Here is a 15,636-nt window from a genome sequence, read left to right as displayed (position 1 = left end):
GCGGGCTTCTCTGCCCGCCACCCCGGCCCCTCCTTCCCCTCCCCTCCCCCCACCGAAGCCTCGGCCTTGGCTTCCATACGCACCGCCTTCAGAGCCCACCGCTCAGCCCCGGGAGGCTCCCCGACAGAGCGCCGGCCACCTCAGCTGCCCCGACTGTGGTTTCTCTGGCTCCAAAATACCCACGCGCTCTGGCCGGCAGCCCTTCGGCTTCAGTCACTCTTGACCTATGACACCTCGCTCTTCAGGTGTGTGAATGGATGTATCGATGAATTACAGGAAAACTAAGGACATTTACTTTAACAAGTTTTGAATTCAGTAAAAATTAGGGTTATCGGCTTCAAGTTCAGTCAGTTGCGTGGCATTTCCCCCAAAAAGACAGCTAAGGGGACTCCCCGGGGATGCCCTGCAGTCACCTCACTCAGTCCTGCCCCCCCGCCCCGGCACAGTGAAGGACACAGCAGACATCTGCTGCCACTTCATCTAGTGTGACGTCACTGTGGCCAGAAAAACAGGGCCATGTAAATTCCCCCGGGCACAGCAAACTTCCTTAAACCCATTCATTCATTCACTTAACAAGCGTTTACTCAGCACTTCACTGCGCGCCAGGTGCTGTCTCCCCTGCACCGACAGGCCGGCACCCCTGCTGGGATGCAGAGGGCGCCGAGGAGGCAGCTCCCATGTGACCTGAGCGGCCGGGGCCCAGGGCTGCTGGGGCCCGGGTCAGGGAGGCCCCACCCACAGGGAAGGGGTCTGTGATGCGCTCTGCTAGGCCTTTGGAGGCTCACATCCTGCTCAGCCCTTGGCCCCGCACTGGCGGCAGGGCGCCCAGGACCACTGGGAAACCAGGGTTCCAGCAGGTCAGGCTGCCACCAAGCTCAGGGCAAGGCCGGTGTGGAATAACGAGGCGACTGGGCCTCCACGGCTGGAGGCTCACCCAGGATAACAGGACGTCTGATGGCTGGCCCCCAAGCCCCAGCCACACACAAACCCGGCCAACTGCAGTGGCGCTGCATGAGTGCGTTCTGGGGTCCTGCACCGTCTTGTCAGCAGGAGCCGACGCCCACACAGGCCCCACGGGGTGGTGCACACTCACAGCAAAGGCAGGATTCAGGCAGATACACAGCCTTCCGTGATGCCGATGCCACTGTGATCTCTGATGGGGTGCCTGTGAACCACCACTGCAGTCTTTACAGAGGGAGTGTCCGCGTCTGTGTCTGTGGGGCCAGCAGGCCCCTGCCTCCGAGGACCATCCGTCAGCACCCTGTCCCCGCCGGGCGCCCTGCCCCCAGCACGCCCCTTAAATGCACCGGTCCCACAGCCGCCCCGAGGGTGCTGTGCCTGGGGCTTGTGGCCCCTTTCAAATAAACCCCAACCTGTTTGGCGAAGTGTACAGAGCCCCCATGCCCCCCACAGCTCCCTCTGGACCTCCAGCTCCCCCCACGAAGAGAGAAACCAGCTTCTACCACGTCCGCCCCACTGTACCCTGACACACAAAGGCTATGTGCCCAGGGCTCAGGCTCCTGTCCTTCCAGACACAGACAGCCTGCCCTGCTTCCATAAAAATCTCACAAACCCTAAAAGCCCCAATGCTGAGACTAACTGGCCTTTATTAAATGTCACAGATTCAAAATCTGGATCCAATCTGACATCCAGCAGAAGTCCCCAGCAAGCACCCAGTTTTCAGGAGGGACCACACAGAACTTTTGGGGAAACCATGGAAATCTCCAGGAGGCAGAGCACTGTCAACCAGCTTTGCCCATGTCGTTCAGTGTTCCGGGGTCAGCCGGGGATGGATCAGGACTGAGCTACGCCATGCCAACACTCTGACTTTCTCACCTGTAAAATCTGAGTTTTCTAACCTTTTTTTTTTCCTTTTTAAATCTAAGGCAGATGTTCATGTGTCAGGTCTGAAAGGCACTTGGAAATCCCTGGGTCTTGGGAAGATGGAAACAACTCCTTGTCTGCAAACAGACACAGCAGCAGAGGCCCCAGACTGACAGCCTCCATCATCAGTGAGTTTGAACGCGCCCCCGCACACGACACAGTGGAGCGTGGGGCACCCGGGGCACTCGCTCCGGGAACCCACCCGGGCTGGCCCAGCCTTCTCAGATCAAAGGGAGTGGTGAGAAGGAGGCTCAGAAGTCGCACTCCTGGGTAGTGAGAGACCCTGCGTGAACCTACTCACAGATCACGTCCCGGTGGGGCCTCAGGAAGAGGCTGAGAGGACGCCTCTGTCCGGGCCAGCCTCACCCCTCGCCGAGACGACCTGATCATTGAAGCGCCACACGCTAGAGTCCGAGAGGAAGGCTCCGCTCCTCTACTGCAGATGAGACAGTGGAAATAATCACCCTTGTGTCCAGCCGACCAAGAACGCGGAGCAACTATTTTAGACTAACGCTTGCTAAGGGCTTAGAAAAGTGCCGTATGACCTAAAAGAAACAAAAGCTGTTACAAACTCCAAAATTTACACAGAAGGACGTTTGTAAAGGCTAAAAGTCAGTCCCCAGACGCTTGGGCACACTGGCTGCGCAGAGGCCTCCAGAGCAGGGGTTTCCTTTGCACCTTCCTCTGACGGACCGCGGCCCCAGGTGCGCTGGGCGCCCCGCTCAGCCGCCAGTCCCGTGCAGAGGATCCAAATCTACTTCAGCAGGACTGCTGTCTAGTTGTTGCTCTGTGAATGTATTTAGTATGCGTAATTCACAAACCAGTGTTGTGGGCCCAGAAGGGAAGCCCAGAGGTGGCTCATCTCCACACCCAGAACAGGGGGCCCACTGCAGGCACCGTCTGAATCCCAGCACGGACCGTGTGAGCGACGCTCAGTACAGGTCATCTTGAGGGGCTCCGGGGGATGAGTGTTACGGGCCTGGGACCCCAAGCCTTTCCCTGTCCTACACTGACTGCCACATAGCACCCACGACCACTTGGAGAACCTGAAACAAGAGGTGAGCAGCAGACAGACCCTGATCCCATCCCTGGAACCTGCGGGGGGAGGGACACCACTACAATGAGGGGAACATGGTGCTCTTTTTCCTTTGAATTTACAGCCGCCGAATTCTCCTGCCCCCTGATCCCCATAAAGTGAATAAATGAGAGATAAAATGGAAGAGAAGTTAAATAATTTTGTAGTTAAGAGCTGTTACTCTGCTCACTTTTAGAACCACGTAAATGTTTCACATACAACAACTCAAAACCAAGGGCTCAAGCTGAAATATAATCAGAACAAGTGAAACTAAATTTATTGCAAATGAGTAACAGACGCAGTGCACTAAAGCAGCTTTGTGAAACAGTCTTTGACTCTATATTCTAAAAGCAGAAACAAAAACAACCGCAGGCAAGTATTGTGCTCTGGTGAATAAATTCGGTTTTCACAGAACTATGGGCTGGCCGTACTGACACTACACGTAGTCTAGGCCTGAGCAGATGAGTAAATTGAGGACTGTGCAAACTGAGGACAACAGGAGCCAGACTGAGAGAGGAAAAGTAATGTGGAATGAACCTGTGGTGATGGATGGGAACTGGAAGTATGAATATAAACTCAGTTTTTAAGATGCACACAGATACATGAGTATAGAAATAGGCATGGATTATGTGGTATATTCAAATATGTTCCCTACCTCTGCCCACTGAGAAACACAAAAAGCAATGACATACCTCCCCCAGATTATGATTTCTTAAATAACCTTCTAAACTAAAAGGAACCAACACTCCTTAGAGAAATAACTGAGTCCAGGGGTAGGTCAAGGAAAGCACAGGATGCATCTGGAAATAAGGAAGTGCTCCAAAAATGTTGGGGACAGGCTAAAAGGACACAGAAGCCAACTTAAATGGACTCCTCATGGCCAAATCTGGGCAAAAGAGAAACAAAATAGATGACAGAAATGGATTATAACCTATGAAATAAAAATAAAATCAAAATGTCTGTACCAACATAAATAATTAAGTAGAAAAAAAGGAAGGTTCTTCCTTACAGTAGAATTCCAACTAATAAAAGCAGAAGAAATAATGGAAATGGAAAAAAAACTATCATTTGGCAAATACAACATTCATAACTGTTTCAGAAAATGCTCCCTTCTGGATGCTAAAATTAGTGGCAGTGTGGTTAGAAACAAGGTTGTTTGCATGGTTCCAAAGCATCTCCCCATGAGATATTATTTATGAAAGGAAAATGGTGAATTTGTGATGGAGACACCTTGTAGACATCACCTAAAGCACACGACCAAAATCGGCATCAAATTGGCATCAGGTGTCTCCTAATGAGATGCGTAGAAGAAAACACAATTTCACTGGTGAGGTTTTTCTTACCAGAAGTGCATAACTTGGAAGTAATCCTAAGGGAACATCAGATAAACCCAAACTGAGGAGCCTTCTACATAACAACTGACTCATAAAAGTCAAGGAACGACTGAGGAACTGCTCCAGATTAAAGAATAAGAAAACAAGGATGGTCCTGGACTGGACCCTGCAGAAGGGTAAAGTCATCCGTAAGATAACTGCTGAGTCTGAATAAATCCTGTGTATTAGATCATGGTTTTGTATGAGTGTTAATTCCCTCAGTTTGCTAAATGAACCATGGTAACGTAAGAGGTTACCATCTGGGGGAATCCCGGCAAAAGGGACAGAGGAAATCTTCGTACCCCTTTCGCAACTTTTTTTATGTCTCGATTAATTAAAAAAAAAAATCGCCCTGGACCGGACTGCCTGGGTTTGAACCCGTCCTCACCGGCGCGGAGCCTGGGCAAACGCAGCTCTGCAGCGCCCACCTCATCCGGCGCTGGGAGGGCCGTAGAGCCCTCGGACAGGGCGCGGCGCCGCGAACGTCTCCGGCCCCCACCCCTCCGGCGAGGCGGGCGCTACGGGGAACAGACGAGCAGGGAACAGCCGCGGCTCGGGCGGGCTCGCGGGCCGGACACCGCTCGCGCCCCGCAGCCCCGCGGGGTCGGCCCGGCCGGGTCCCCGCGGGAGCGGCGGCGTCTGGCGGGACTCCGACGCCTCGGGTTTTTCCGAGGAAAGCGACTACTCCCGTGACAAGCCGCGCCCCCCGCGCTGCGCGCCCCGCGGCGCCCCCCGCGCCCGCGCCTCACCCGGAACGCCTGCCCCGAGCGGCCTCCGGGCCCGCCGCGTTGCCATGGTGACCTCAGTCCGTCGGTCGCCGTCCGGGCGCGCTCCGTGCAGCGCTCGCGTCCCGTCGGCCGGAAACACGAGCCCCGAGGAGCCGGGTTCCGGGCCCCTCCCACTCCGCCCGCGCGCAGGTGCGGAGGAGCGGGTGGGGCCCTCGCCCAGCCGGGCTCTGTGATGCCGCCGGTCTCGTAGCCCCGAAGGTGATGGCGACTCCGACCGGACGGGGTGGGGGCTGCACGGAGCGGGGGCTGGACTGTACCCAGGAGGGGAGGGGCCCGGGCTGCCCGTGGGGCTGGAGCGCAGGTGACGCGGGGCAAAAGCGGGAGGCCGCCAGTGATGCTGCGTCACGCGTGGCTCCTCCAGCAGTGAAGAAGCGGACACGACGGGGGCGCCGGGCGACTCCACTGGTGCAGAGGGCCAGGCAGGCACTGAGGCTCTGCGGGGAGTTGGGGGCTCAGGACGCTGGAGTGGTCTTTCGTTCTGGGCACTGTTGCCTGGTGTGCTTGCTTGGTGAAAATTCATCAGTTTGTGTGCGCTCACAACCTGTGTGCTCTGGTGTTTGTGTGTTCAATTTTAAGCTGAAATAAAGAAGCAAAACCACCTCACAGAGGCCAAAGGCAAACCTTTATGCCAAGACCCCCATCCCGGGCTTAGGAACACCCTTCCCCAACATCTGAGGGTCCACTGAGGCTGAAGAGGACCCAGTTATCCCAACAAGTGGAGATACCCATGCCCACCCTGCTGGCCGGTGGCAGTGCTGTGGCTCCAGGCAGTGGTGGGCACAGTCTTTGGTCCCGCCCCTCCTCTCTTCTGTGTTTTCTCCACCCTGATGGCATTCTGGCTGCTCAGGGCCTGTCCCCTAGCTGGCCCTGCCCGTAGTGTGCAAACTCAACTCAGTTAACCGTAAGAAAGACTGCTCTAGGAGGGAGCTCTTGGCAAGAGGTCCAGGGGTTATTAAACACCAGGCAGATCAATAATTCAAGCCTCATGGAAGATGTGATCCTACCAGTGCGGTGAAAACAGCCCTGCCTGCCTGGAGAAGCCACGGGGGTCCCCATGACCTTTAACCTACATCCCACAGGCCTTGGGCACCCTCACTGCCTCCAGACCAGGATGGCCTGCTTGACAGTCCAGGTTCAAATCCCAGCTCTGCTCCTGCCTTGATACAGCTTCCTGGGACCCTGCTTCTCCATGAAGTAGGGCTGGCACCCACCATTTCCTGCATATTTGAGGGTCAGAAACAACGTGTGAACAACGGGGGTGCTGGTTCACACCCATGAAGGGGCTCTGGGGTGTCTGTGTAAGCCAAAAGGGCCAAGAGAATACGCCCCTTGAAAGGGAGACAACTCCTCACAAGGGGTATGAGCCCCGCCCCTCACCGCCCATGGCCTCTAACCCTGCCCCTGCAGTTCCCTCAGCCTTGACCCTGACCCCACACTAACCCTAACCCACCCCCACCCCCACCCCTACCCCTGATCCTGACCCTGGCATTAACCCTGCGGTGGCTCAGGCGTGGCGCAGCCTTGATCCCCGTGGCAGGATGAGCTCTTCCGCTCCAGTGGCCCAACAGCCCCGGAATTTCTGATCCCCTCCCCTGAGCCCCAGCTAAGGCTTCTGCTCCTGCACCTCACACAGCCCACAGAATGATGGAAGCCAGCGGTGGGCCCTGCCAAGACAGGGGCTCACCATCCTGGGAGGGGCCTCGGCACTCCTGGTGGACCACAACGGCCCCCTAAGGTCTGCAGTCTCGTCACTCGGGCTTTGGAGCTTGGCCCCTTAACTATGCAGGCCTCGCATGAGGTCCCCAAAGCACAGGGATCTAGGTGGGGCCAGCCTGAGCGCTGACCTGCGTGGTCCTGAGCAAGTCGCTGCCCCCGGATCAGGAAGACGTCTGTGTGGGGCTGCAGTGACCTGTCCACTTGCTCACAGGCCCAGGGGCAGGAGAGGCTGGCTGCCACCCTCTGCCTGGGCCTCTGGACCTCCAGAAGGGGATGGGCACATACGCTGGGGGGGGGGGGGTCCTGAGGAAACGGGGACCTGATGAGGGGCTTCAGTGGGAGATGTCTTTCCATCCCTCACCGTGTGTTCCAGGCCATGGACAGCCAGCTGGATGGTCCCTGCCACTCCAGAACAAGGGGTGCCCTGTGAACCAGGCAGCAGGCGGCAACCAGGAAGGGACTCTGGTGGGAAGGACAGGGCTCCTGGAGGGGACAAGAGAACCAGGGGCCCATTGTGGCCATTTCCCAACAGTCAAGGCCTGGGGGCGGAGGCAGGGCGATGGGTGCAGGCAGGACACAGATGGGTGCTCCCTGAGAGGCTGGTGTTGAGCTACCCAGGGGGGCAGGGGCACCAAGACACGGTGCGCCTCGCCGGGCCAACTGGCCCTCACAGCCAACTTGAGCAGGAGGCTGGCGTCCACCTCACTTTGCTGCACACTGCACCCTGTGAGGGGTCCCGGGGGCTGCGGGACTTCTGGGGAGCTCGCACTGTAACCCCCACAGTCGTACGGTCCACCCTCTGGGATGAAAGCGAGGAGACCAAGGCGTGGGAAGCCAGATGCTCAAGTGGCCAAGCAGAGCAGGGACAGGGCCCGCCCGCCCTGGAGACCACCCGCTAGCTGGTGTCACCGCAGGGGCCAGGGACTGGCTCCAGGCTGTCAGCAGGCCATGGGCGGTATCCCCCATCCCTCCCTGAGCTCCCCCGAGCACCGGGGAGCTCACTGTGCTGAGTCACTGGGAGGAGGAGGCCTGTGGTCGGGGCAGGAAGGTTGGGCAAGCCTCGCCCTCCCTCCCTGTGGGCTGCAGGGAAGCTCAGAGCTGGGCTCACAGCCTGCCCCACTCCCTCGGCCCCTTCACTGGCCCCTTGCCAAGGCCTGGCTGCAGCCTCCAGCTGTCCATTCTGGCCTAGCGAAGGCCACGGGCAAGGTGGTCAGAGACACCCATCCTCCACCTCAGGAGGGCTTTCCGGGGCACCCTGTGCCAGGCAGGGCTGGGTTATGACCTCTGTCCCCTGGGCCGGGATGCTCCAAGTTGAGACTGCGGGGAGGGTTGGTGGGGAGCTGTGACTACGGGGGCCTCCCGGGGGGGTGGCCCAAGTGAGCCGAGCTTGGTCCCTGGAGAGCAAAATCAGGTAACAAGGTGGGCCCCACCTGGGTCACCCCTCACAGGTACACAGAGACCCGGGGGTGTAAGGTCAGGAGAGGCAGCTGAAGCAAAGTCAGGTGCAGAGTATGTGGGTAGGACTAAGTTACCTGGGCATCAGGCAGCCCGCCCGAGCGGGTGAGACCTGTGCAGTGGCCGAGGAGGACTGGCAGAGACCCGTACCGGGGCTGGTTTGGGAGGCCCCCTCTGGGGACGGGCCACGGGGGCGGAGAGGAGGCTGGACAGTGCGCGGAGGTGCTGTTTTCCCCATCATTTCTCCCTCACTTGCATTCACGTAGTGCCTGCTCTGTTCCAGGCACTGTTCCAGGCACCCAGGTGGGCAAAGGCTCTCCCAGGCTTGGGGGTCCACCACCCAGGGCATGACGAACTGCAGGAGTTGCTGGGGCCTGGATGTGGAGCGAGGAAAAGAGAGGACCCGGAGGGAGGCCCGCGGTTGAGAGTTCTGCTTGGGCCCAGGGCGTTGAGGGATCCTCAGGGAGCCTGAGCTGCAAGGTGTCTTGGGGTCACCCACATGAGGATGGTCTTAAGGGCCCTGAGAGTGGATGAGGCCACTCCCCAGATAGAACGGATGGAGAGGAGAAGAGGGGTCCTGGAGGCCCGGGGCTGAGAAATGGCCACTGCATTTGGGCATTGGGGCCAGAGGCCTGGACAGGAGCATGGGGCAGCGAGCAGGCACCTGGGCAGCATCGGTTCAGCCAGCCTCCTCCGTGGTCCCCGACTGTGATGGGGTGCTGCGCCTCACCCGACAGCGGGTGCGGGTGCAGGTGCAGGTGCAGTTCGGCTACCCTCAGGCCGCCAGGGGAACAGGCCACTGCCAGCAGAGGTCGTGCAGTCGCCAGCTCTGTTCCAGGCACCAGTCTGAGGAGGCCGCCTGTGCGTCCAAGCACAGGTGAACTGGAGCAAGAGAGAGGGAAAGGATGAGGGGGAACTGGAGCCAAAGGGCCTGGGGCAGCAGGTGGGGGCAGGGAAAGCCCAAACCCTAGGGACCAGCCCTATCCAGCCTCCAGGCCAAAAGGCTGAGCTGAGAGGGGAGGGTGGTGCCTCCCACCCACCAGCCCACCTGACCAGCCCGCTCCTTGGGAGAGAGGAGTCCCTCTGATGGCAGGGCCAGCCCCACAGAGCCAGTGGCCTTCACTGCAGCCCAGGCTCCAGACATCCCATGCCCTTTGTGCTGGGGAGGCTGCTCCTGCACCGGCACCCAGGCAAGCCTGCCCCCCGCTCCACACCCACCATGAGGCCCTGGCCAGTGATCTGCCCACAGAGGCGAGTGTGCTGCCGGGGACAAGGGGCTGGGGCGGGGCTCTGCTGCCCCCCAGGAATAGGAAGAAGAGAGCCAGGGCAGCCTCTGGACCCAAAGGGAGGCCCCTTCCCAGCAGTGTCTACTCCAGTTTAAACTCCAGAGCAGGCTTATTTTTCACTCGTTTTTGTAATTATGGAAGTAACAGCCCAGCAGGTGATGGTCTCTGACAACAGGACCCCCACGTGCAAAGAGCGAAGCCTGGTTCCCTCTCACACGTGCACAGAAACCGACTCAAAACTCAGCCACCAACACAAAGAGCCAAAGCCAGAAGTTCTTAGAGGCAGACACAGGGCTAGACCTTCACGGCAATGGAGTATTAGATGCAATACCAAAAGCACAGCAACCAAGAAGCGAAGAGGAAACTTCCCCGCATTAAAGGACAGTGTAAGAGAGTGAAAAGATAGCTCACACAACAGGAGGAGCGTGTATCTGACAAGGGTCCAGAATATATAAAGAGTTCTAAAAACTCAAGCAAAACAGACAGTCCCATTTAAAAAATGGTATGGGACTTGAATGCACATTCTCCCGAAGAAGATGTACAAATGGCCAATCAGCTCATGAGAAGATGCTCATTGTCCTCAGCCTGAAGGGAAATGCAGCGGGGAGGGTACAGCTCATGGGAGAGTGCTTGCCTAATGTGCACAAGGTCTTGGGTTCAAACCCCAGCACCTCCATTAAAAATAAATAAGTAGAAAAAATAATAAAAAAGTATCTCCCCTCCAAAATAAATAAATAAATAAATAACAGAAAATTTTAAAAAAGGAAGGGACACGCAAACCGGAACCACAGAAAGATACCACCTCGCACCTACTGGATGGCTTCGAGTTTCGAAAAATGGAAACCAACAAGTGTTGGCAAGGGTGTGGAGGAACAGGACCGCTCACACATTGCTGGTGGGAAGGGAGAACATGGTGCCACTGGAAAACAGAAGTTTGGCGGTTCCTCAAAAAATTCCACATACAGAATTATCACGTGACCCAGCAATTCCACTCCCAGGTGTAAACCCAAGAGAAATGAAGATGTCTGTCCCCACAGAAACTGCACAGGAGTGTTCCCAGACAGCAGCACGACCCACAGCCTCCAAGAGGTGAGAGGACCCAAATGTCCAAGGCAGAAGAGCAGGTGACCACAGGTCAGACGTTACTTGGTCATAAAGCAGGGTGACGGGATATGGACCACAGTGGGGGGTGAACCTCGGAAACGCTGGCTGAGTGAAAGCAGCCAGACACAAGGCCACGTCCGCTGTGGCTCCCCTTGTGGGGTGTACCGGGGATGGGCAGCTCCATCGCCGTGGTACAGGTTAGCGGTTCCCGGAGGGAGGGGCACGGGAAATGGGGAGTGATGACTCAGTGAGCACGGGCTGGTTTTGTAGGTGATGAAAAGTTTTCGCAATCGGAGAGCTGGTGTTTGCACAACGTTGTGAGTATGCTGAATGCAACTGAGTTGTATACTTTATGTGTTTCTTGTATGTTACGTGAATATCATCTCAACTAGGGGAAGAAACGAGTCAACAAATAGATATTCCCTGCAGGAAACTGGGAAATTCTAGAAAAGCGTAAGGGGGAAAGTGAATATAGCCCTCCCCGATCCCTCCTGGGGTGTGTGCCTCTGTCTCTCCAGAGTCCTGTGTATATTTCTAAAAGCAAAAATGTGAGCTACTTTGACTCGACTCTGCACAGTGCTTTCCACTCCTTCAGAAGCATGACTGGCTGGGTAAACCGAGGGGGACCACAGCATCCTCCATCCTTCCGGCTGATCTCAGTGGCCGAAGTTAGCAGAACTGTCACATCTGAAGCCCCAGGGCCCAGTGAAGGGACCGCGGACAGGCCAGGAGAAGGGGTGAAGGGTCAGCCCTGTGGCTGCATCCTACAGTTCAACACCAGGGCTGAGCAGCTGGCCTGCGGGGCTGGGGGTGCCTGCACAGCCCTCAGGCCACAGCATCGAGTCCACTCACCCACTGAGACACACCTGGAAAGGGCACCGCCTGGAGACTTGCGGGCTGGGGGTGGGGAGGGAGGAGTGGCCGCCCCCACCCCGGCCCACGCGGGCCCACTGGCCCACCAGGGGGGTGGGTGGTTGTGGCCCTGACATCAATTCTGGTCTGCCTCCAGCCGGCCAGCCCCGTCCCCTTCCTTCCAGGGTCTAGGGTCTGCAGCCTCAGGGGCCTCCAAATCCTTTCATCTTCCTTCCAAAGGTGGAGCCAAATTCCCTACTTCTTGCGTGTGGGCTGGACAGAGTGCCTTTAACCAGTAGGAAGCCACCGGCCTGATGAAGCTGGACTTCTGGGACCTGGTCTGCGAAGGCTCCCTGGCTGTCTTGGTCCATCACTCTGGGGATGCCAGCTGCCGAGTGTGAGGGCACTCAGCAGGCTGACCGAGAGGCCTCTGAGCAGTGGAACTGAGGCCCCCACCCACAGCCAAGGGAGGGAGCCGTCCTAGAAGCAGGTTCTCCCAGGACCCCGACTGCCCAGCTCAGCCACCCTCAGACGCCTGATGCTCAGACCTCAGCAAATAATAAATGCTTGTTTTTTACACTGCTAGGTTTTGGGGGTGATTTCTTATGCAGCAATAGAGAACACATGCAGCTTTTGTCCTGGGGCTGAGGGGGGACCCAACACCAGGCACCTTATCTTATGTTGGGGCCTCTCCCAGAGCCGAGGCTCCACACCCACAGATGGGGAGGGGCAGGATATTCCAACACCAGGGTTTTGACAGAGGCCTGCAGGAGGGAAGTCAGGGCTAAGCACTGGGCACCACGCCTGGGATCCTCACACGGGCTCCCTGGCCTCTCCTGGGAACAGGGCACAGCACGTGCAAAGGCACGGAGGCCTGGAGATCAGACAGGAGAGTCTCAGGAGCCTCTCGGCCTGGTGGGCCTGCACCCAGGTCTCCACCTCCCCCAGCAGTGCAGTCCACACTTGGCCAGGCCAGCGGCTCCTCCCTGCGCCCCACATCCCGCCTCTGCCCACCTTGCCCTGTGCCTCCCCACATCTCAGCTTGAGTCTTGCCTGCCCCCTTCCCCTCCCCCCCAGGCCCATTTCCTCACCTGAGGCGGGTAGGGAGGCAAAGAGCTCCCGAGGGCATCACGGTGGGGGGGGGGTAGTGCCCCAGGGCGAGACTGCCTATCCTCAGAGCCTGTGTCCTAAGATGTTCCTCACTGGTCCTGCAGGTGCCCCACCCTCAACACCCTCCCTGCCCATCCAAGCAGCGCTCAGCTGAGGACAGGGGTGGGTGGGGTGAAGGGCGGCTTCGGGCTGAAGCTGGGCAGATGGATATGGGTGCAGGAGGGGTGGGTGGGTGCGTCCACATGGGAGCCCCAGCCTGGGCCTGACCCATCTGGCAGGATGATGGGGTGGGAGGGGGACGCCCCTAACAGGTGAGCTTTCCAACCCTCCCCAGGGCGGTCAGGAGGGCGTCAGCGCCCACTTCACAGACAGGAGACAGAGGCTAGAGATCTCAGGGTGGGGCAGGGCAGCCTGCACATCTCCCTCTCTACTGGGCTCCTTCACCCACCTTGGCCATTTGCACGTCTGCCCAGCCGGCCCCACTGACCTCAGGCTCTGAACGTTCCGGCGGCAGTAGCGACCCTGCTCAGTTCTGTCTCTCAGAGCCACGGGTGAGGTTGCTCGGCACCCAGGGGGGCTGCCCCCCGCCGGCCCCAGTCCCCCATGCTGGGCCGGGGCTCCTAAGCTCCCAGGTGGGCCCCTCCCTCCAGGGCAGCTGCAGGGTCAGGAGGCGTGGACAGCTGGGCCAGGCCCTCTTGTGACCAGCCTTGGCCTGAGGAGCCGCGGCCAACCAGGGTCCCTAGGGGAAAAACGACGGCCATCAGAGAGATCGCCCCCCAGGGCCCAAGCCAGGCCCCAGCTCACACTCCCCCCAAGTCACCCCAACCCCCACCAACACCCCGACCTCACACACAGACACCCCAGCCCCACCCACACCCTCACCCCCGTGCCCAGCACCAGCCCTGGGGGTCGAGGGCCAGTGAGTCCAGCTGGGCCGGGCAGGGGTCTGGGCTCTGCAGCCTGCTTCTGCCTCTGCTCACAGCCTGGGCCAGTCGAGTGGTTACTGTGTTTATTTTTCTGGAGCCTGAGCTGATTCGAGGAAAAGGAAAAGCTGAGGGGGAGGGGGAGGGGAGGGAGAGTGGCCTAGTTGGGGGAGGGGCCTGTGTCCCGCTGGCCTCAGTCATCCGGAAAGACAGCCTCCCCACCCTGAGTCTGTGGTGTGTTCCCAAGTATGGCTGTGACAGTCCCGCCTCCAGGTCACTAAGGAGGGCAGGGGCAGGAGCCAGGACCCCAGGGCAAGCAGCCCTGGCAGGGCCAGAATCTCCATCCTGACTTGACTTTCTTCAAGCTACCTGGCCTGTGCGGACCCCGATTCTGAGCCTGGGGTGGTGGCAGCCCCGGCTGGGTGGCACGGGCAGCTTACGGCAGGATGGATACCCTGGCTGGGGCCTGGACTCCAGTGGGGCGGTGTCCAGGGCTCATGGGTGGGGCCTCTGCCTGGCTCCATCAGGCCCCCGGAGGTCCCCTGGCGCCCGAGATCTGGTCCTGAGTAGGAGCAGAAGACCTGTCCCCCGACCGCCCTGGGGGGGCTGCTGCCAAGACCCTCAGAAGTCTCTCCAGGTTTCCAAGAACATTTTCAGGAGGAGCCTGGCTCCCATCCTCCATCTGGGTGGAAAATGGAGATCGGATGTGGACAGGTGGCGGGACAGGTGGACATCCTGGCTCCACACCCATCCTCTTCTCTTGGGAAGGGCGGAGCCCAGGCCCCTCCCCAGGAGCTGTGCTGGTTGGGGACGGGGAGCACGTTCCAGGGCCTGGTGCGACCTACAGCTGTGGCTTGGAACAACTGGAGGAATAGGAGTTCAGGAGATGGAGGGGAGGACGGGACAGGTGGGGGCACCTGGCAGGGGTGCGGTGGGCCTCGGGGGAGGGTGGGGCCAGGAGCAGGTTGGGTCACAAGGGAGAGTGTCTGGTCCCACCTCCCCTGGGATGGCTACACCTCCCTGGGCCACCCATCCTCTTCCCTTTCAGAAAAGGGCAGCCCGGGTTGGGGACTGGCCCAGGGCCACCATGGGGGACCAGGCATCGGAATCAGATCCAGGGTGGGTGCCCCTGGTCTTCCTCGCCCCTCCCCTGCTCCGAGGAATTGCACCCACTCCTTCCTGCTATGCTCTGGGCTCCTGGTCCTGGAAAGTGGACTGAAGCTCCCGGGGGAGTTGGGGGTTGGGGGCTCAGAGCCCCTCTGGAAGGCCTCAGGGCATGCAGGATCCTGGCCCTCCCCTGCAGAGCCCTGGTCCAGGGGCGCCCTGGGGTGGGAGACTTCCTCTATCAGCAGGTCGGTTACACTGCAGGCTTCACTGCCACTCTGCTCTGGTCTTTCTCCACAGCCCGGCAAAGTACTGGAACAGTCTACTGGGAGTGGGGGTGGCTGGAAAGACGATGCCTGATCAGTCTGCTCTCTGTGTCCCTGGGAGCGGGGAGCCCCCACTTCAGTTCCGGGTGGGACCCACACCCACAGAAGGCTATGCCTGAGGGGCTGTCCTCTCCCTCCTCTGGGCTCCTGCAGGACCACAGTGTGCCTGGCTAACCCCCAGCCCTCCTTCAGGACTCCTCCCCTTCTTGGGGGACAGTGGTGGACCCCAGGCATCCCCTTAGATCGCTAAGCTCAGAGAAGACCCAGCCCTGGTCTGCAGGACACCAGGAGGCGCAGGAAGACAGCCACCCCACGTCTGCCTCTCCTGGCGGGCTGCTCTGAGCCCTTTCATTTTGGGGTGGGGTTGGGGCAGGAGTGGTGGGTCAGAGGCCCAGGGTGGCACAGCTCCTACTCACAGGGAAACTTGCATCTCTGGGGTGAGGGATGCCAGCTCCCAAGCCTCCCGCAGATGGCTAGGTGGTGGCAGGAAGGACCTGCTCAGGGCAGGGTGTACATGTAAATGATCTGAGGCCGGGGAGGCTAGGCGCCGCCCCCAGAGGCCCTGAGCACCACCGCAGGTGAGGGGTGCCCTCCTGCAGCTCCGCCCTGCTCCCCCTCAGATGCCCTCCCGTGCTAGCAC

At 59.2% G+C, this 15,636-nt stretch overlaps 1 protein-coding gene across 1 annotated transcript in view; it reads right to left on the bottom strand.

The window, feature by feature from the left end:
• CCDC57 (coiled-coil domain containing 57) overlaps positions 1 to 13,625 on the bottom strand; it is an 82,199-nt gene extending 68,574 nt beyond the window's left edge. The window contains exons 1-7 of the mRNA XM_031469406.2: positions 13,526 to 13,625; positions 13,131 to 13,382; positions 12,204 to 12,297; positions 8,956 to 10,496; positions 8,369 to 8,665; positions 7,198 to 7,319; positions 5,082 to 5,696 (exon numbers count right to left, since the gene is read on the bottom strand). Coding sequence (XP_031325266.2) covers positions 5,082 to 5,640 — 559 coding nt within the window. The 5' untranslated portion in view covers positions 5,641 to 5,696; positions 7,198 to 7,319; positions 8,369 to 8,665; ... (2 more) ...; positions 13,131 to 13,382; positions 13,526 to 13,625. The remainder of the gene's footprint in view (positions 1 to 5,081; positions 5,697 to 7,197; positions 7,320 to 8,368; positions 8,666 to 8,955; positions 10,497 to 12,203; positions 12,298 to 13,130; positions 13,383 to 13,525) is intronic.
• Positions 13,626 to 15,636: the final 2,011 nt, after the last annotated feature.

The sequence above is a fragment of the Camelus dromedarius genome, chromosome 16 (assembly GCF_036321535.1).
Source record: "Camelus dromedarius isolate mCamDro1 chromosome 16, mCamDro1.pat, whole genome shotgun sequence".
Classification (NCBI taxonomy): Eukaryota; Metazoa; Chordata; class Mammalia; order Artiodactyla; family Camelidae; genus Camelus; species Camelus dromedarius.
This window is presented reverse-complemented; position numbering and strand designations above follow the sequence as displayed.